At 48.0% G+C, this 22,222-nt stretch overlaps 1 protein-coding gene across 1 annotated transcript; it reads right to left on the reverse strand.

Moving 5' to 3' along the window:
* Nucleotides 1-7: 7 nt before the first annotated feature.
* On the reverse strand, nucleotides 8-20,281 carry ACRBP (acrosin binding protein). Its single transcript, XM_052701753.1, has 9 exons — nucleotides 18,021-20,281; nucleotides 11,599-11,693; nucleotides 11,141-11,246; nucleotides 10,114-10,507; nucleotides 2,264-2,396; nucleotides 1,887-2,066; nucleotides 1,613-1,780; nucleotides 1,455-1,541; nucleotides 8-884 (listed from the first exon to the last, which is right to left on the reverse strand). The coding sequence occupies exons 1-9, from the start codon at nucleotides 18,394-18,396 to the stop codon at nucleotides 771-773; spliced, it is 1,653 nt and encodes a 550-aa protein (XP_052557713.1). The 5' UTR covers nucleotides 18,397-20,281; the 3' UTR covers nucleotides 8-770.
* Between the last annotated feature and the right edge of the window lie 1,941 nt (nucleotides 20,282-22,222).

Below are 22,222 nucleotides of genomic sequence, written 5' to 3' on the forward strand. Positions count from 1 at the left end.
CTGCTTGGCACTCGGTCTTCAGCCTTGTTGGACTTTTTGTGGTTTAAATTTATTTTCAATACAGAGTTGGAAGACACAGGCCCCAGAAACCTTTAAACCTTAGAAGTAAAGCAGCTGTCAAAGAAAGCAAAGTGTTTACATTAACTCCTTCCTCACAAACTGTTTAAGACCTGCAGGACACCTGGCTTTGCCTCTGCTGGGGCTGGCAAGGTGAGATGCCATGCTGGAGGCCTCATTCTCAGAATATTATCACCCATGGCATGTGTGCTGCAGTGAGTGAGAGCCACCAGTGAGCCATGCAGGAGCAGGTGGAGAGCCACCTCCAACTAGAGAGGTCGCTGTGGATGTGACAAAGTGGCAGAAGCAGAGAGAAAGGAGCAAATTAGGTTTATAGGCTCTTTATAAAATACGATTCAGCCTTGGTAATGCTACTGATTTATGTCAATCTGCAGGGTCAGGAAGGCTAAGGGTTGCTGGGGACTTCATGCAGGTGGCTCTAAATCCATAAACTGGGGACAACACCTTTCCCAGGCTCCTTCATCTGGAGAAAACCTTTTCAAGAGGAGTTTCAGTGGGCAGCAGGGTGAAATGCTGTTGGATGCAGCTCCTTTCCTGATGTGCTGCTGTCAAGGATGCAGAGTAGGTGCCCAAGTGATGAGATTTGGCCATGGACTTGCTGACTGATCAGCAAGGAGCCTGGAAAGAGCTGTTTGGGTTCTCTGCACTGCCAGAATTCCATGCACCTGTTACACATTGCTCACCACTGCACCTCACCCCTCAGTGAGGCTGAGGAACCTCTGGTGCCAGCGCATTACTTCCTCTTTTCCCTCTTCCTCACTCAGAACATGGTAGGTCTGGTTTTTGAAGCAGCCATGGCGAATCACCTGAAAGAAGAGCTTGAGTTTGTTTCATAGAGTTGGAACCGCCACACTTCCTAAAATATGAGATAGTCCTCTGTTCAACTCTGGGGTTCTGGGGTTCTGGGCTTTGTTACCAGTAGGAAGTTGGTGTATGGGGGAGATTCTCCTTTGTGAGAGGAAATATAAGGACAACCTAATGGATGGAAGGTTTCCCATGGCTACCTATCTTGACACTCTGCAGTCATGTATCAATGCCTCTGCAAATCCCACTGCTGTTGGTACCCACCCCATACACACCCAATTCTGTCCTTTTGGAAGGAAAAGCAGTGACAGGTGAAGTTCTGCAGGGACTCGGGTCTTCTGTGCAAGCATGAATCAGGCTGCCCAGTGAGGTCGTGGATGCTCATCCCTGGAGATGTTCAAGGCCAGGCTTTGAGAAACCTGGTCTAGAAGGTGGTGTCCCTGCCTATAGTGAGGGATTGGAACTAGATGATCTTAAAGGTCCCTTCCAATCTAAACCATTCTATGATTCTATGGCCAGCCATGGAGGAGAAGGCAAAGGCTAAGTAAGGGATGGCAGAGGCAGCTTCTTACCCTCTGGTTGTAGAGGCTGTGCTGCAAGCACTGGTGGCTTTTGAAGGCGCAGTAAGTGGGGTGCTGAACTCCACCCGAGTCACAGATCTGTGGAGATGGGAATGAAAACCAAAGAAAAGAGAGGAGAAGGAGAGATGGAGCACCCTCCCAGCACCCACCTTGCCTGGGACATCGCCCGCTTGGAAGGTTGCATATTCTGCCTGCAGCCAGAGCATCACACGAGGATCATCGCAGCCCCGGGTGGCTATCAGGCTGCACCAGTATTCTGGTCGCAGGCCTCCAGAAACCTGTGCGCCAAAATACTCCGAGGGCTCTGGGAAGCTGGTCTGCAAAGGGGTGGGGTGAAAAGAGCCGTGCGTTTCTCCCTCCTTCCCCACCACTGTGACCATCTCCTTCCTCGCAGGCCAGAAGGAGATGCAGCATGCTCGGTACCTTGTTGCCTGCAGCCCGGTGCTGGGCTGAGATCTGGGGGTTGATGTATGCGATGAAGCTGCCTGTCTTGCAGTGAACACGCCTCAGGTTGTAGATGTTCTGGCACTGCTCCATTTTCAGTGAGCAGAAAGCACAGGCAGGGCATAGGTCCATATGCTGCCTCCCAAGGCTGTCACACACCTAGGGAGGGGTGATGGTGCGGTCAGGGGGAGAGGCTGGGGAGCCCGGATCCCTGGTGTGGGTTTGCCTCACTGGCTCAACTGGGTTGGCTTCTCCCGGGGTGGCACCTGTAATGGCAGTGCCTACAAGCACTGCAGTCAGTACTACAGGGAGCCCTGCCCACAATGGGGGTCGAAGGTGGGCATCAGCATCTTTACCGAATCTCCGAACCCAAGGATCTTTTCTTCCAACTCCTTCCATGCCTGGGTGACAACTGAGGAGACACAGACTCCCTCCAACACTGCATAGCACAGGATCATCACTGCTTCCTTCCTCTTCAGGGCAAGAAGACTGGCAGAGAAATGGATGAAGGAGGTCAGTTCTCTTCCCTTGTCATGAGCTAAGATAAGCCCTTAGGTAAAAACAGAAGAGGAGGAAAACTGGCCTGACACAAAATAGAAAAACCTTTCTGAGAAAGCCTTGGCCAGCCTGCACAGTGAGTGTGCCAGCATGGTCTGCCTGTGCCTTTGCCTGTGCAACATGGAGGGGGGGCTTTCAGAGGGACTGGAGGAGGAGCACAGCTTCAGGGATTTTCCCAGTATCACCAAAGCAGCTGCTGTGTAGTTTTATCTTTACAATGGCACAGCAAGGTCTTTGTTAGAGTCTGCTGAGCGCCAACTATGGGGCAGTCCCATTGTGGTCTGGAGAATACTATGTCTCTCTTCTGCTTGAGCCAATGTTTTTGATGGAAAGAGGAATTAATTGGTAATAATGGTGGTGAATTAACTGTTCATCCAAACTCATGCAGGAAGTCACAGGTAGAAAACAGGATAGTAGGATAACAACAGTAAGAATGTTTTACGTCTTAGGAACAGCAGAAATTGTAGGTTATTATACAAGAATCATGTGAATTATCAACAATGATGCAGAAGACATAAAAACACTCATTAAATATTTCTTTCCTGTAACCAGGGAAAAGTCCCAGCGATAAACAGATGAACAGGCAAGAGCAGCAACTGCTGATGTTAAAAAATTCTTGCAATTCATTCATGTGCTAATGGGTAAGGAGGAGTTTCCCTGAGAGTGGCTGAGACCTCAGAGAATGGATGGGGGAACGAGAGGAAAGTCATTAAGGTGAGATTTCCTAACACCTGGAAAACATTCACAGAGAGTGAGAAGCTAAGGGAGCCAGGTGTAGCTGAGTGAGGGCACTGCTGAGTGAGCACTTGGTTAGACTGCACTTCTGCCTGCTCCTGAAATGAAGAGAGGCTTCAATGGTGACATGATTTCTCCATGTCTTGGAGGCTTGATAAAGATAGCCCAAATTTGAGTTAGGAGTGGGGCTGTAGGCAGAAGTAATTATCCAATGCCCCAGCAGCTCACAGTGAGCAGCAGCAAGCGAGCACGTCAGGATCTCTGAAGTGCCTCTGAAGGCACTGCTCTCAGTTAGATACTACAAGAGAACCTGGAAAATCTTGGTCACTAAAAATGTTTCCATGCTATTTTTTTTTAAGATGTTATGGTCAAAATTGTTTTATCAGAGTGCTGCAGATGTTGCTTGAGCCTGCATCTAGACAAGAGAAGGTGCTCCTTCAACACATGGTGTTGTGCTGCACTCTGGACAGGCTGCAAATAGGATTCAGACGCACAAACAAATTATAGTGGTGCCAACCCACAGCACATCAACAACATCCACTGAAAAAATGAAGGCACTTCAAAACCTACTAACTGATGTATTGCAAGACTGTGTATCTCTCACTCCAGTACAACACAGTACAACTGGCCTGGTTGGATGTTTGAGGAGGAAAGATCAGAGCAGAGAAGGAACAAAATGGTGGTCAGGTGAAATCTCCAGTGACTGGAAAAAAGGCAATGTCACACTTACTTTTAAGATGGGTAAAAGGATGACCCAGGGAACTACCAACCTGTCAGCCTCATCTCTGTGTCAGGGAACATCATGTAGCAGATCCTTCTATGCTATGCTAAGGCATGTGGAAGAGAGGGAGGTGATATGGGATAACCAGCATGGCTTCACAAAGAGCAGGTTCTACCTGACAAATCTTGTTTTTTATTACGGCATAACTGCACTGGTGGACAAGGAAACAGCCACTGATGTCATCTACCTGGACTTCAGTGAGGCCTTTGACATGGTCTTTCATAACATCCTTCTCCCCAAATTGGAAATTGATGGGTGGACTGTTTTATGGTAACTGATAAGAAATCTTACTCAGTAGCGGTCAATGGCTCAATGTTTGGATAGAGATTAGTGGCAGGTGATATTTCTCAGGGGTCAGTACTGAGACCAATGCTCTTTAATGCCTTCAGCAATGACATTGACTGTGGGATCAAGTGCACCCACTGCAAGTTTGTAGATGATGCCAAGCTGTGCAGTTGACATGGCCAAAAGACAGAATGACATCCAGAGAGACCAAGACAGGCCTAAGAAGTGGGCCCAGGTGAACCTCATGAGATTCAATAAATCCAAGTGCAAAGTCTTGCACCTGGGTTGCGGCAACCACTGCTATCACTACAAACTGGGGGATGTAATGATGAAGCACAGTCCTGTCAGAAAGGACTCAGGGTACTGGTGGACAGCAAGCTGGATATGAGTCAACCATGTGCCCTTGTAGCCCAGAAAGCCAACCATATCCTGGGCTGTATCAAAAGGAGCATGGCCAGCTGACTGAGGGAGGTGACCCAGCCCCTCTGCTCTGTGCTAAGACCTCACCTGGAGTACTGCATCCAGCTGTGGAGTTGTCAGCACAGGAGAGACATAGAACTCTCGGAGTGTGTCCAGAGGAGGGTCACAAAAATGACCCAAGGGATGGAACAACTCTCCAACGAGTACAAGCTGAGAGAGCTGGGGCTGTTCAGTCTGGAGAAGAGATGGATCTGGGGAGACTTGAGGATGGCCTTTCAAAAGGGGGCTATGAGAAAGAAGGGGACAGGATCTTCAGAAGGGTCTGCTGTGATGGGACAAAGGGAAATGGTTTCAAACTAGAAGATGAAAGATTTAGATTGGATATAAGGAACATATTTGTAAGATAAGAGTAATGAGATACTGGAACAGGTTGCCCAGAGCTGTGGTGGAAGCCCCATCCTTGGAGACATTCAAGGTCAGCTTCACAGGACTCTGAACAACCTGATTTAGGTTGCAGATGCCTCTATTCATTGCAAGGAAGTTGGACTATATGACCTTTAATGAGCCCTTCCAACTCAAAAAAAATCTATGATTCTATGAAAAGAATGCAAACTGAGGAGAGGAGTGACAGGTAGCAAAACTGACAAAGCTGGAAAGAATGAAAATGTGCCAGCACAAAGAGAAACAAAGTCCATGTACTATGGAGAGCACAGTTCCAAAACCTGTAAGATCTTTTATGTCTACTCCTACATCCCACGAGTCCATATAATCTCTCTTTTTTCTTTCTTTTTTTTTTTTTTTATTCCTTTCTAAACACTCACAGGAAAGCTTTTGAAATTTAAGCAAAAAGTCCCTCTGGTCTGTGCTGATCCCAGATGAGGATCCTGCCTGTGGCTGTTTAATACAGTCTCTTCAGTATTTCACTGTGACTGAGCGCTGGGCTTCCCTGGGAGAGCAACCAGGGCCAGCCCCTGGGTGCACCTAGTACTACTTCTCTGTAGAGAAGTGCTCTTTGAGTGAGAATTACCAAACATTTAGAGTTTATCTCTAGAGCAGTTGCTGCAGAGCAGCCCAAGAGAGCCAGATTTCAGTCTGCTGTGCTGATAAGTCTATGACAGCTGAAGACAGTCTCTGCCAGCACTCAGATCCTGGCTGCTCAGTTACAGCTGGATCTTAGGCTTTAAACACTGGCAAGCTACCTGAATCAGCTTGGTGGGATTTGTACTCTTTGATTAATGAACCTGACATTATTCTCCAAAATTACCTGAAACAATTTACCTACACATATATCACTGTTGTTTCACTATTCGTTTGCTATTCTAGTGGCATGTTTTGATTTTACTGCTTCTTTATCATACCAGCATGACCAAACCATTAAAGTGAGAAAGACATTTGCAGTCATTAAAGACGATATGAATAGCTCCAGTGTTTCCATCACCAAGATAGAAAAAGGTCTTGCTTGCTGTATTTTAAAGAAAAAAACAACAAAAAAGGATAACAATAACATGAAGCTTAGAATGTGTTTGCTACTAAGTGGTTTCAACAGCCCTTTGCTTTTTCCCACACAGTACTAGTGCAGCAAGTGCTGCCCAAGCCATATGCAAAGAACTAGAGGCAGAAGGGTAATGAAAGAGAACTCAGCTCCCATCTTCTTTAAAAAGAGTGCTTCCATAAGCAGCTAATAAGCAGCAATAAAGCATCTGCTGAATGTTGATGACCTACTTGTCAGAACAGACTCAAAGTCAGGAGTGGGCAGAAGCCTGTGCTTCATGACAAACTTCATAGATTCATAGGCTGTACTCAGTATGGCCTAACTACAGATACAGATCAGAACGCCTCACTCTGCTGAGCACTACTCACTGACTTCGCTGGTGACCACATATGCAGAAGCACAAAACAAGGTGCTATAGCATCCTCTCACTCATAGAGGAAATAGAGTCATGTTGTCAGCCTGAGGCTAACAAGAAATTATGTTGCTCTTGCTTTCACATCTATTTTCAGCTCTATCTCTGTTTTACATCTCTGCTCTAAGGCTGGCTGCCCTTATGGTTGCAAGTTGGGTTGGTTTACCAGCCCTGTTTTACCAGCACTAGGTGCACCTGGGCCACTGCTGGTTTCCTTCCCAGAGACCACAGATCAGAGATGTTCCCTGCTGCTACTCATGGCAGCACTGAGGTTCTTGGTCTGGTCACAGAGACCTTAGAGCAGTGGTGAACACCCAGCCCAGCCTAACAGCACTGCTGCCCAATCCCTGTACTCATCAACACACTGCTGAGCATGGAAAAGGCTGCTGGAAACGTTGGAAACGTTGAAGACCTGTCATGGGAATACAAGCTCAGCTTAGCACCTCTGCACCATAACGTCATAACTGCTGTCCTGGAAAATGTTTAACAATACTTATAGGCGATGTCTCAAAGGGAAAGTGAAAAAACACAACTGAGAAAATTCATCTAAGTCAGAAAGTTCATCTAAGTCACAGAATTCCTCTGTGACAAAAAGACAAAACTTTGGATAAAAGCCCATCTTGCTTTAGTGACTTGAGACATGGAGCAACACATCTCTGCCTACTTCACTTTTGGGGTGTTGCTGAGGAGGGCTGGTTGACGACATGCACCTCTCCCTCAACATAATGAAAAGAATTTGGGCCGTTACTGTGCAGCTGCTGAACATCTCCGATATCAGCACGCGGCAAACAGGAGAGAAGGAGCAAACAACGGATTTGCAACTTCTGACTTTCGGGGATTGCTGCAGGAAACCAAAACCACTAAGGGAAAGATAATGTTAACAGATTCAGAAAGAAAAAGATATATATATTTTTCTTTTAAAGCATATCTCAAGTAAGACATGGCATGGTTATAACGCGTTGAAGCCAAAAAGGATTTGTTGACGTGTCTTGTAACCCACAACAGTAAATATCTTACAGTCCATTCATAACAGGAGATGTTTAACAGTACATACTAGGAATAAATCTTTTTGAGCCAGTGAGTCTGAGAAATCTCTCTCAAATTCTTAGCATGAGGGCTGAGGGGATTTCCAGCCACCTGACATCACCTCAGAGTGCCAGAGATGTCTCAGCAGCCTGTGTGTGCCCCAAGACCAACAGTGCAAGTCAACTGACAAGTGCTGGACACAGGAGTCACTGGGAATGTGGGGCATTACTCTGTCTTGGTCCATGCACCAGGAATCTGGCTGTGTCAACAAGACTTGGGATGCTGAATGGGATGCAGGGGTCATACAGACAAGCACTGTAGCAGCAGGAAGTTCTGGAAAAGGGGCAAGGCAGTTCTTGTGTTGACATCCTCCAATGTGTTGCACTGTGTTGCTGAGTGGTATGTACAGACCTGGTGCGTGTTGTTGTCCAAAAAGGATGATGAAATTTGCCACAGAAATGAGAGTTGCAAGGCTTTATCATGTGAGCTACAGAGCTCTGCTCAGATTATTCCAGGATTGAAGAAGGGCATATAGGGAACTGTGTGGAGAAGAAATACAAGGAGGTAAGAAGCTCTTTAATTTTGAGGCAGAAAGCAAAATAAGAATCAAAAAAATGAAAATAGATACAATAAACTGCATCTTTTTTTCTCCATAATGAATCACTGATAGCAGAAACAGTACATAAGTGTGCTTTGAGTTCTCAAACTTGTTATTTTGCTGTCATTGCCATCTCTCCCTCAAGGTCACCACCAGCCTCACTGAGTAGCACAGAGCAGCTGCCACAGGGAGGGCCAAGTGAGGAGGGATGGGAGCCCCGCTGGACATGAGCCTGCAGGGCAGCCGTGCATCCTGGGCCCAACACCCAGGTCACAGCTACACACGCCTGGTGTTAAACCCCGTGCTGAGCAGGACCCTGTGTGCCAATAAGTCCTACCCATCACTGCAGGAATGGAAATGCCTCAAAGCACGGTGCCCCTGTTTTAGGTCATGCTTTGAAGTCCCTTGGAGAAGAGGCAGGATGTGGCAAGCAGTAAAGCTGACAGGCGCAGCCTAGCTCCCCTTTTTATCTCGCTTGAGTTTAAGCTTTGCTTAGCATGATTGATGGCACTCGGCTGTCAGGTTGCAGACACAGTCAGCATTAGTGTCTTTGAGGAACCCTGCAACAGTATAACGAGTGTCATCTGCAATCACAGCGGTCCCTCTGTAATCCCAATATAACTGAATCAGAGCAAGACTCAATTTTGAGGCAGGGAAAACAAACATATCTTCAGTGAAGCATAATTTTGCCTTAGACTACATACACCAGGAAATGTTTGCTGGGCAGTAAAAGCCTGCTGCAGTGTTAGGAAAGAGGATGACACAAGTTACAACCTTGTAAGAGAACAGTTATGGTTTTAAGAATTTGAGGCAATTACATGGAGAAGTGGGATCTCAGGCTTAACTCTAGCAGCACGTGGTGTTTTCAGAAGACACCACATGTGCAGTCATGCACAAAGCGATGCACTTACAGGAAAGTCACTGCCCCGCGACAAAGAGAAGCTGAAATGACATATCTATGAAAATCATATCCTCTGTACCAAAGTACGGACGGACCAAAAACAGATGTGAGGGTAAGAAAATGATGCTTTGCAGACCTTTTCTGTTTGGGCTCAGCAACCCAACCTGCCTGAACAGTGATGTGGATGGATCCTCTCAGGTCATCGCTAGATCACAGGAACAGAGAAGGATGCAAGAAATGTCTGCAGCAAGCTGGACTGTCACAGGTCTGGAGTAGGCCTGGTGTGGGAGCAGCTTTGCTCTTGCAAAGTGATAAAATGCAGATGCTCTCAAAGCCAGAACTACGAACAACCCAGGGAGAGCAGTGCTCAAATCCAGAGCATGAAGACATGCATGTGCTTGAAAAGCAATACAGGTCCTGCCAAGGTAGGAGCAAGGCTCTGTGCTCCCTGGTCCTGGGTTGAGTGAAAACAGAGCAACCCTCAGAAATCTTCTCGAGCCTGGCTGTATGAAGAAATACCTGCTTGATACTGTGTGCAGGGCAGCATAGAGATACAGTGGTGTCTTCCAGAAACCCAAGGCACTGTGAGTGTAAGGAAGCACCTCCTGCAGGTTGCCCAGTTTGTCAGTAGCTGGAAGCTGGGAGGAGGGTGAGCGCAGTGTGGGGAGGTGAAGAAGGCAAAGCCCTTCCTGCATACAGCTCAGGCTCAGCCAAAATGCAATTTTTCATGACTCGTCACCAGGACAGCAACAGAACACAGAACAGTAACGGAACACCTATTAGCAATGCTCACTCTGTGCTCAAGCAAGGGCAGGGAGGTGTCCAAGGGACTGCTCATGCAGGAACACCTGCTCTGGATGGGGCTTGCTTCTCAGAGCTCACCCCCATACTCAGGGCAGGGCCACTGGCCATGCTGCTACTAACACATGAGGAGCAATCTGTGTGCATGGTAGGTGGCAATCACCACTGCACCAAGTGTGGAGCTGAGTCTGCCTCACCTGCCAGGGGGGGCCATGTCTTGCATCTTCTCCTTTGCACCGGTGGTCACACTCCCCAGATCTGAAGTGACGGCGGGGACTTCTGTGCCCGCCGCGGTCTCCAGGGAGAGCGCTGCACTGATAAGCTGCCAGACGCCACGCTGCAGGCGGTGCTCCCAAGTGCTCTCTGCCCAGGCATGGGACTGCGAGGGGGCAGGGGTGGGTGGCACTGGCAGGGCAGATGATGGTACAGGTGGGCCCTTGTCCTGCAGGGATCTGGGCACCACTGGCATGGCTGGTGGGATCTTCCGCACCAGTGGTTTCTGACTTGAAAGTGCATAGGAGTACTTCAGAAGCATGTCCACGTTGGAGTGCAGATGGAGGTCAGCAGGAGAAAGAGGCGGCTTCTCTGGTACTGGGGAGAGAGCAGAACAGGAGGGTTGGGAGCCACTCCAGCAGTTATTCTCCAGGAGCATGGAGGGCACCCTTCTGAGCGCAGCCATATAGCTGCCTCCCCCTCTTAGCAGAGCCATGACCATTCTGCACAGGTGCTTCCTGATGGACTGGGACTATTTTTGCCAGTCTCACAATCCTTCACAAAATCACAGCATGGCTGAGGCTGGCAGGGCCCTCTGGATCATCTGGCTCAAGCCCTGTTCCAGCAGGGACACCCGCAGCCGGTGCCCAGGCCCACCTTCAGGTGCCTTCTGGAGATCTCCAAGGAGGAGACCCCACAGCCTCTCTGGGCAACCTGTGCCAGTGCTCCATCATCTGCACAGCACAGAAGTGCTTCCTGGCATTCAGAGGGAACATTCTGTGCTCCAGTTTGTGCTCACTGTCTCTTGCTCCTCAATCACAAGACTCATTCACAAGGCCAGGAAGAGGGAATTTCCTAGGCAGTGTGCTGACATGACAGCACCTGCATGTCTACCAGTCCCACAGCACAGCATAGACCCAAACCTCACATCCAGTGTTTCTGGAGGGAAGAGCAGCTATGGACAATCATCAGGCAATCAGAGGCACTCAGAGCCATTCAGTGCATCCATACCTGCTTCTGTAGGAGAGCTTTCATCTTTTGCCCAAAAGTCCACATCATAAGGTTGCTGGTCTGGATGAAGAAGGCCTTTTGGAAAAAAACTCGGACATGGGATTCGCTGAGTGGAAAAGACAGAAATAAGAATCCCTTCCCTTCCCTTCCCTTCCCTTCCCTTCCCTTCCCTTCCCTTCCCTTCCCTTCCCTTCCCTTCCCTTCCCTTCCCTTCCCTTCCCTTCCCTTCCCTTCCATTCCCTTCCCTTCCCATCTACTCTCCCTGCATTCCTTTGTTTTGTCTCTTGCTTGCATGCAGCTGCTCACAGCACTAATTAAAACAATGTGCAATTTTGGAGGCATGTGCAAGATTCTGTACAACAACAGTATCTGTTGTCTGTTTTCTGTATTCTTCTGTTCTGGCCCCTTCCTTCTCCCAGGTGATGCTTCTCTCTCATGGCCCAAGTCCCACTGCTCACCTTGACATAGAATTTGCGCTTGGAGCAGCGATACTGGGCAAACTGGCAGAAGGTCTGAAACCGTGGTGCCTCAGGGAAGGCAGAGCAGACAGGTCCTAGGGATGGGTGAGAGAGAAGGGAGGTGGGGGCAGGCCTCAGGACCAGCCAGAGCATGACTGGGACCAGCATCTCTCAGAGAGAGGCTTATTTTCAGAGCATGCTTGTGATGAACGGAAAGTTAAAGCTGCCCCCAGGTGGAAATCGCAGTTTGGTACTGCTAAAACTCCTGACATTTGATGCCACGTGTTTCGCTATGCACCCCCCAGCGGTTCAGTTCACCCATCTGCCCTTATCTACACGGCATCTTCCTTTCTACAGAAATCCAAACCTCCTGTTTGCAGGACACAATAAGGATTCTTCTTATTCACTAAATCACAGAATGGTTTAGGTTAAAGAGGACATCTGAATGTCACCCAGTCCAACGCCCTGCTCAAGCAAGGCCACCTAGAGCACTGTCCCTGAAAGGTGAAAACATACGAGGCAAGTAGCAGTGGTAGGTTAAGAGATGACCAGACCAGATCTGGGATCACCAGGGAGGACAACCTCTACAAAACAAAATACATAGGTCACTCTGAAAGTAGTGCTTCCTATTTATTTGTATGGAAACTATAACTGATACAAAGAGCACAGTAACACCATTTGATAGAGCAAATTCTCTTCTACAAAACACTATTTTTCAACATAATCACCACTATTAGCTAAGCGTTTTCACCAGCAGTGAACAAGAGCCTGCATGCTGTGCTTGAAAATATTTGCACCAGTGGAGATGACCCAGTGTTCCACAGCTGCTACAACAACATTGTTGCTAGGAAAATGTTGCTTATGCAGATCATCTTTCAGTGGCTCCAACAAATGGAAGTCAGAAGGCATCAATTTTGAACTATATGGTGAGTGTGGTAGGACAGTCCAGCCAAGACTGGCAATGTATTCCATGGTCTTTCAACTGGCATGGGGCCTGGCATTACTGTGTTGTAAGAGAAAGGTTGTCTTCTTTTCTGTCCTGACTTTGGAAGTTCAAGCCCTCAGCTTAGTAAGCATTGTGATGTAGTGGTAGGAGTTGATGTTTTGTCTGAGTTCCAGAAAATGCAGAAGGCTCCCCCCTTTCCTATCTTAAAAGCCAATGCACACTACTTCACCCACTGAGGGATATGTCTGAAACTTTTTCTTCGATGGAGAATTCACTATGGATTGCTGTTTTGATTCCAGCTCATAGAGATGACACCCCATCTTGTCACCATTAATGATATGATCCAAGAAACTGTAATCTTCAGTCACGTATTGGTTCAACAGGTCCCGAAAAACTTGCATGCAGTGTTCTTTCTGTTCCTATTTGAGCATCTGTGGATCCACTTGGCAAAAATTTTCTGATATTCCAACGTTGCCACCATCATTTCCAATGCATCACAGATGATATTCAGCTTCATATACAGTTCCCTAGTTGTGATCACTGATTCACACGGATGAACTGATTGAGATGCTCTTCATTTCATGATGTGACAGCTGTGCATGAATGTCTGGAATGTGCCTTGTCTTTCACATCACTGTCGCCTCTGCTGAAATGCACCACCCACTGCCTCACTGTGCTCACATCCACTGTTTGGTCTCCATAAACATTCAGCAAGCATTGGTGAATGCTAATGGGTGCAATTTTTTCCCACATAGAGGAATTCAGTGACATACCTTTGCTTCATCTTCACACCCATGTCAGACTCCATTTTGTCACCCTGCCCCTCTGCTGCCCTCTGTAGCATGGCAACAAAATGTAATAGAATATTGGCAGGGAGGTTTAGTCTCTACTGCCATACCAGCAACGTCCATCCACCTTTGACATTGATGGTCAAAATAAATAATAAAATAGGAAGCATTACTTTCAGAGCAGCCCTTGTAAGTTTGCAGTGATTCTAGCCGTACCAGGGTTAGTGGAAAGTCCAACATGCTGTGGGCAAAGTCTGTGCCTGTGCACACCTGTACAACAGCCTTTTGAGGGCACTGCTTACCTTACTGGCTCAAATCTGCAGCCCAAAACCCTGGGAAATTTTGGGAAGGAGGTGATTTTGTGCTCCATCTGCTCTGCACATGCATGAGCAGAGCAATTCCATGGCTGCCTATGTCTGCAGGAGAGCTTAGAGCTCGACGTGCTCACCATTTTGATCTGTGTCCTGCCTTCAGACAAACACCAAAGCTCCTCCAGCCATCCTGCCCACTCCTGCAGCATTCTGTGAGCCCACAGAGAGTGGAGAAGCCACTCAGGAGCCTCCTGGCTCCTCTGGAACCCAGAAGAACTCTTTGTGGTCCCAGCAAAATGCAACACCCTCAATCCAGCTACGTGTAAGCAGGTAGGGAAAATTTTAGAGAGAAAAGTGTCTTTGGGAACCCTCAGAAAACAGCACAGTAACTGCAGGTCTGGTCCCTGCAGGCCTGCCAGGGGGGTTCAAGCACTGATGGAGGTGGTAGAGATGGGTTTTTTCAGCATTCATTGCGCAGAAACCGGAGCATCCCATTCTGCCATGTTATTGGCTTAGAGTTGGCTGTTAATTTTGAGAAAAGCAACGGGCAGACCCAAACATGAAGATGATCAGAAATCAGGGAGGACAGACCTGCCGCATCATACGGAGGCAGATACAGGCAAAATGCTGAATAAGTCAGCGGTCTTCAAAGGAAGTGAGGAAGGTTTAAGGTTCTACATGTAAAAAACATGCGGAAAACACCACAGGTACTACCTGCACCTGAGGCTGATTACTTGAGAAGTTGCGCTCTGCCATGCAGTAAGCAGGAGGCCATAGACCTGTCTAAATGGTACCTCTTCTCTTGCGCTTAGCATAAAGATTCACCAGCAAAAATATAATGTCAGCTGTTCATCAGGAACCAACTTGACTGAAATGAACCTGACATCTCCCTGCCCTTTGCCTTTTCTCTGAATCCTCTGACATTCTTGCCAGGAGGAGACCTTCCTGCACTGTTAATTTAATGCATAAAATCTTTTACTTTGTTCCTGTGCTCATCCTGCCCGTTTGCTTGCTGCAAACAGCTACAGCTTCTGCTGGATCTCAGGAGGCCATCTCCTTGGGCTTTGTGGCCAACTCCACGTGCAGGAGCTCCAAGTCCTGAAGGGTTTCCAAGTAACAAGCAATTATTTTACAATTACATCTTCACTGAAAGATGGAGCCAGCCAAGTTACTTTTATACCTGTGTTAGGAAAACTTCCTCTTGACACAGTTCATCCACGTAACAGAACACTAGGAGGTTACATGTACATTTCACAGAATCATAGAATCATAGAATCATAGAATCATAGAATGGCCTGGGTTGAAAAGGACCATAGTGATCATCTAGTTTCAATCCCCCTGCTATGTGCAGGGTCACCAACTATCAGACCACACTGCTCAGAGCCACAATGGCTTAGGCTAGAAGGGATCTAAAAGTTCCACATCTGCCAGAGGGAAGGGCTGCCACCCTGGGCCCTGCTGCCCTGTGCCCCATCCAACCTGGCCTTGAACATCTCAAAGGATGAGGCATCCACAGCTTCGCTGGGCAGCCTGTGTCAGTGCCTCACCTCCCCGAGTGAATCATTTTTCCTAATATCCAACCTAGATTTCCCCTCTTTTAGTTTAAAGCCATTCCCTCTTGTCCTATTACTATCTGTCCATGTAAAAAGCTGGTCTTCCTCCTGCTTATAAGGCCCCTTTAAGTACTGGAAGACCACAGTGTGGTCTCCCTAGAGTCTTCTCTTCTCCAGTCTGAACAAGTGCAGCTCCCTCAGCCTTTCTTCATAGGAGAGGGTTCTCCATCCCTCTGATCACCTCCATGGCCCTGAACTTCCCTTCTTTAAAGCACGACATAACTGCTTTCCTGAGCACCACATGTGAAGAAGCACAGTCAACACTCACGAGTGCCAGGACTGCCCAAGTCCTTGTAGGCAGTGGCTAAGCTGCCCGTGTGGCTTCAGCAGTGGGTCCCTGCTACAAGGGAAATGCAGGAGGCTTCAGAGCGAGATAGATGGGGATCAAAGATGTTGGTCAACAGACACCAACCCCCTCTGCTGTCAGGGGTTGGGTACCGGGAAGTGAGAGACCCAAAGCAGAGCAGCAGTGGGAATGTCTCCAACCACTAGGATGGTGGCTTGGTGGTCCACAGTGGTGGACTGTACCTAGCTCCTCAGTGTCAGGTGCTAGCAAGTGAGGCAGGAAGCCCAGGACCTCTCCCTGGGTCTGTTGGTGCAGGATGGGAACCCTTCCCCTGGCACAGCTGCAGAAACAAGCAAGAAATAGTTGCCCTCAAGCTGCAGTCCAAATAAGCAGAGACATTTGGATAATCATTCATTTCATTGACGTTCATAGCTAAATATAAAGACATATTTTTTTATGAGAAAATTGCTCCTATTTTTTTTTTCTCAGAAGAAAAATAAAACAGAAGTAGTCCCAAGTTTTTCAGCTGCAGAGATATAATTATGCCACTTAAATTCTCTGATGCAGGGGTGCAGAGAAAGTATGATTGCAGAGATTTAAAGGGTGCTGTTGCTATGGCACTTTCTGAACTGGGATGTTTCTTGGCTACAGAAATGTTAAACACTTTAAAAAGCAGCTTATCAGCTCAAGGTTTCTTAAAGGCCTACGATAGCCTTCTGTATTAAACCCTAAATCTAGCTGGAAAGAGCTGTTCATTTCAGCAAGGGTAATCTGGGAGGAATACAGAGACACTGCAGAAGCATCCAAGGATGAAGTTAGGAAAGCTAAAGCCTAGATCTAACTGAAGCAGGCCAGAGATGTCAAGGACAATGAGAAGAGGTTCTTTAAGTTATTAGGTAACAAAAAAAGACCAGGATAATGTGGGCCCATTCTTTAAGGAGGCAGGGACCAAATTATTCAGGACATGAAAAGATTTGATGTACTGGATGCCTTTTTTGCTCCAGTCTTTACTAGCAAGAAAAAGGGAAGACTGAGGCTGTATTCTTGGTGGAAGACAATCAGATCAGGGAATACTACAGTGAACTGGATCCATGGATCTCAATGGGATGAACCCTCAAGATGGCAGATGTTATTGTGAGTGTACTTTTGGTAATTCTTGAACAATCATGGAGACTGGAGAAGTGCCCAAAGACTAGAGGAAAAGCAAACGACCCTGCCAATCTCAGGAACAGTGCGAACCTTGGGAAACAGAGGCTAGGCAGGCTCAAATAGGTCCCTGGGAAAGTGCTGGAGCTGCAATAATGAAAACCATTTCCAGACAAGTGAACAACCAGAAAATCATCAAGAGCCATGCTAGATCAACAAGATAAGGTTCTATAATAAATATGAAATAATATGAAATAACTGCCCTGGTAGATGAGAGGAGAATGGTGGATATTGTCTACCTGGATTTCAGTTAGGCTTTTGAGGCTGTCCCATATAAGATCCTCAAATAATTCTAGAGAATTATTTGATGTGTGGACTGAATTGGCAGACAGAGAAGTGGGTTGAAAACTGACTGGCTGAGTCCAGAGGGCAGTCATTGGCAGTGAAAAGCCTAGTGGGAGGCCAGTAACTAGTGGTGTACTACAGAGGTCAATATTTCATCCGGTCCTATTCAACACCTTCATTAATGTTCTAAATGACAGTTTATGGAGTCCAACAATGGGCCATAAAGATGATTAAGAGACTGGAGTGCTTCTCTTACTAGGAAAGGTTGAGAGAACTGAGACTGTTCTGCCTCGAGAAGAGAAAGCATAGGTGGATCTCATTAGTGTCTATAAATACCTAATGGGAGGGTGCAGAGCACAGAGCCACGCTCTTTTCATTGGTGCCCAGTGCCAGGACGAGAGACAATGGGCACATTCTGGAGCACATGAGTTCCAGCAGGCAGCCCTTCTTTACTGTGGATGGCAGAGCAGATCTTTCAGATATTCAGAAGCTGCCTGAATATGGTCCTGGGCACCCTTGCTGTGAGTATCCCTGCTAGAAGAGGGGTTGGACCACGTGAACCCAACCTTCCTGCGATTCTGTGAAGAGGAGAGGTGATATAATAGCAGCCCACAGTGACTTGGAGGAGGGCTAAAGAACAGGAAAGAAAACCTCTTCTTGGTGGTGCCAAATGAAATAAAAAAGAAAAATCTGGAAATTCCTGCCTGAGAGGTTCACATTGGCCACTTTTTTTGCAAGGAAATTGGCGCAGCACTTGAAGCTCCCAGACAGGCAATCAGAACAACTGTGGAGGCTTCTGTAACTTGTCTGCCCAAAGCCAGGGTGATCTAATGCTGAAATTGTATTGATCTGAGTCTGACTTTGGACTACAGACCCCAGAAGGGCCCATCCCATCACCATTCCCACTGTCTGTAGGCATTTTGACAGCTACTGCTTCTGGAGGTGAGGTGATCCCAGCAGCACCCTGAGGTATTCACAGTGTCCTACCTTCAGGGACATGGCCATGGTTCTCCTGCTCATCCAGCCGCAGGACTGCAGGGCTGAGGCAGCCAAAGGTCTGACGTAGGTGGCAGGATGCATGGGCCTTCCAGATTGGCCACAGGCTGGAGAAGAAGAGCTGGTACTCGTTATCGGACAGGGGGCTGCCCACGGGAGGCACTGGTGGCGCAGCAGAGGATGCCAGCAACATCAGCAGTCCTGGGGAGACAGCAGAATGTACTTCCTCTCTTTTGCCTTTGGCTGGGGTCCCCCTTCTCTCCTTCATCCTCTGTGCCACTTTCCACTCTACATCCTTTCTTAGAACCTCCAGATCCCCCCCTGTTTGAGCATGATTGAGAGCTGGAACAGAGAGCAGGCCCAACATGATGGTCCTGTGAGAGGCACGGGGCTGGAGGAGATGTGGGGTGAGGGCACAGTAGCAGGGAATTCTAACACCCACCCCCTAGCCTAAGCACAGTGCCCCAAGGCCCTGCTGTGGCCCCTGGGAGGATGGGCAGCAGCCTCGTTAGTCACTCACTCAAGAGGGAGGGCAACCTCAACATTTCTACCCCTTGCCCCAGCGCTCCCCTCCTGCTGGGCCTTCTGCTTGGTGGCCATGGCAGCAGCGGAATGAGAAGGGGATGGCATCACAGCTGGAGCCTGGAGCCCTGTTGGTACCAGTAAGGTGGGAAAGGCTGGTGGGAGCTCACAGGGACATGAGGTGCGAAGGGCTGATGAGGGGACATGTGGACACAAGTCCCACTGGTATTAGTGAAGTGGGAAGGGCTGGTGGGCACTGGAGTGACCGAGGCGCGAGCTCATGATGTGAAAGAGCTCTAGCATGACCATACCACAAGGGATGAAGGAGCTCATGCAGAGAGCAGATAGATGGGGACTAGGGGACAAGGCAATACCAAGGAGCAGGAGTTACGTGTGTCCCTTAAAACTTCAAAGTATTTTGTGCTCTTCTGCAGAAGAAAGGATATAAAACTGATTCCTTTTCTACCTGCAGAGACTGAAGCCCACCTCATGCCTCCATAGAGAGTGTCCAACCAGCAACTTGCTTCAAGAATCACTAGGAAATCAGTGTCAGCTCTCTTGGACAGCTGTGCCACTTTCTGGCTGATTGGAGTCAGTGGAGCATCTTCCAGAGGGAGTGTCCCAGGCAGTAGGGAACAGAGCTGTGCTCTGGACATGAACACCTCCATGGAATAAGGAGAGATTTTGACTGTGGAGTTGGCAGAGCAGTGCTGGTACAGCCTGTGAGCATGGAGCAGCCCAGGGGCACTCAGCTACCAAGGCTGAAGCCCAGTGAGCAGACACAGTGACCCTTGAGCACACTGCATGGTTGACGGCCAGCAGTGCTTGGGAGAGCCTCCTCTGCCTGGGTGCCTTCTGATGTGACAGAGAATGACCACAATCATCATGGGCAAGGAGCTGTCAGTGTGGCTGTGGCTGCAAAGCAACGTCTGGCACAGCCGCACCAGAAACTGCATCCATAAGCAAAAACCAGGGCAGCACAGAAGCTTTCAGTACCCACTGCCGCATCACACAGCCTAATCTGATCTGAGATCTGCAGGCAAAACAGAGTGTTGGACAGCCCAAACAGCAGGAAGCCCCCAAAAAAGTGGTTTCCAACGCAGATCGCAGGAGATGCAAGCAGCTCTGCTTTGTGCAGCAGCTGCAGAGAGAATGCAGATATGCTGGCTGCCCTTGCAGAGCACCAGCTGCCAGTGAACAAAGTGGCCACACAAGCTGCCAGGAAAGATCAAAACACTGCAGCCAGGCACTACAAAGGCATCTGGCAGCAGCACAGAGCTCTGTGTCTCCCCGCAGGAGACAAGCTACTGTTTGCTCCAAGAGGTCCTGTTGACAGGCAACACTTCCTCGAGGCTTGAAGGTCAACCTTTTAACAACAGCACTGAGTTTTAGGATGCTTTTATGGCATCTTTCAAACACAGTGAGCAGGAGACATTTTCTAGCTGTTTCTTGCCACTCCCATTAAAACAGACAACAAAGCTCAAGCTTTTTCCATTTCTTCTTTTTTCCATTGCAGAGTTTGAGATGCATTTTAGACATCTCTAGAGCCTTCAGCTCCCCAGACTCATGAATCACCTCTGCTCTGCAGTGACAGCAGAGTCCAGGCTGTGTTCTGCCATCACTGGGCATCTCCCTGGGGGAACATAATGCTCACCTCGGTGGCTGATGGAAATTCATGACTGAGGAAAGCACCAATCTGGCACATCACACAGGGTTATCACAAGAGCTCCTGTTTGGACCTGCTGTTTATGGCATATAGATGAAGGAAACAAGAATGTGCATGCCAGAGTCCCTGAATGTACACTGGGAATTCAAACATGAGGAATATGATGAAGGAGCTGACAAAGGAATCATTCTTGGTTGATGTTCTAGTAGCAGATCCTAGGGAGAGCTACTGTGTATTTAGAAAAACTATGTTTAGTGATGTGAGGACAGGTTGGCTGCCATGTACCTGAAAGCTTTCTGAGGCTGAGTCCATCCTACCTCTGTGAGTACCTTGGGTTTGGTTCAGCTTGTCAGAAATCCTTCAGGGAAATCTTACAGTCCACAAGTGCACAGAACAGCATTGTGTAGTGTGCACCAGGCAGGGGGATGGTGAGTGCAGTGGAAGCTGTTTGGCTATGGTTGTGCCAGCTGGCTCTGTGACACTTATGTTGTATGTTTCTGCAAATACTATTTTATCTTCAAGGCAAGGATGAGGACAGGATAAATGTTTTGAACAGGAGTCCTCAATACAGAGAGCTTGCGTGGGCTGCTCCCTGCTGTGGGGTCAGCTGTCTGCAAAGTATAGCACAAGATCGAGGTTAATTCCAGCACTTCCTGGCATCTGAGGGCTATCTTGGCACCAGTAAAGTTGCACCACTGATGCCACACTACAACCCGTATCATTCATGCCCTGGAGCAGATTTGCAGCATTGTGTTCAGAAGCTTGCATTTCCTGCAGATATGTTCCTGCAGTTGTCTGAGTGGAGCAGGCTGTAACCCCAGGCCTACAGCACATCCTGCAGCAAGTACCGCCAATAGCACTGCTTCTGCTGGGAGAAGATCTGTGTTTTTCATGCCACTGTCTGATTGCAGTGTCCCCAGACACCTCTGACAGAAAAAATACCTGAAAGCCCAGGAGCACAGCTCACAGGCCCTTCCTCCTCTGCTACCAGAAAACAGTGCCCTCTCCTTGATCAGGCTGATGGAAAACATCACAGGATGGAGGTGAGCACACAGAAACGTGCTGGGTGTGATGTGCTGATGAAGCCTGACCAACTTCTGCCCTGCTGTGGTGGCCCTGTGAGGTGCTGACGGCCTGGCACCAAGCTTGGCCCTGGCTCTGCTGGGCAAAGGACCCACGGGGCCAAGGGGAGCGCGGAGCCTGGTCGGAAGTGGGGAAAGGGAGTGAGCACCAGCCTACTGCGAGCAGGGCTGGCGTCTCCACAGGCAAAAGCATGAGACAGCGTGGTGAACTAAACCAAAGTGGTACAAACTGATGAGTTTAATAGCAGGTTACCTGATCTTCGCTCTGAGTTGCACTTTATTTTTGTGGGTTTACTGTCACTGACCGAGAGCTATTCGAATGTGCTGGTAAATATAGCCTTGTTTTAACTCAGTGGGTGCATTAATCTCTTCACTCTTATACAAGCACTCTACGTAATAATGTGCATTAATTCAGATGGCCTAATTTTATTTTGTTAGGAAGTAAGGAAGTATTTTTTTACTCCCCATTTAGAAAGTGGAATATTTAATTGATTGCAAAAACATCATTTTAAAACGGTTTCTTGAACTAATAACTACAATGAGGCAGATTCTTAAAAGCATGCTTGAATGAACTGCTCTGGCCTTTCGGGCAGGCTGACTTGGGCAGAACAGCCTGAGCACACAGCCCGGTGCAAGCAGGGGGCTGGGCAACGGGGCTCCTGAGGTCCCTCCCCACCTAAATCTTTCTGTGGCAACTGAATAGCATCATCCAGGCTTTCAGAACAAGGAAATCTCACGGTCTCACACTTTTTCTGAATGCTTGTCATCGATGTGTAAAAACTAATTCCAGCCTTTTCTCCTCCCAGCCTTGTTTTCTGCTTTGAACAGGTTATCCCCTCAGTGGCAGTGACCCAATCCACTGAAATTAAATTGTACAGAAACTAAATCGTGCAGAAAGCAAATCTGCAAAAACAGACTGAAGT

Source organism: Tympanuchus pallidicinctus, unplaced genomic scaffold (genome assembly GCF_026119805.1).
Source record: "Tympanuchus pallidicinctus isolate F22 unplaced genomic scaffold, pur_lepc_1.0 scaffold40, whole genome shotgun sequence".
In the NCBI taxonomy this organism is placed as follows: domain Eukaryota; kingdom Metazoa; phylum Chordata; class Aves; order Galliformes; family Phasianidae; genus Tympanuchus; species Tympanuchus pallidicinctus.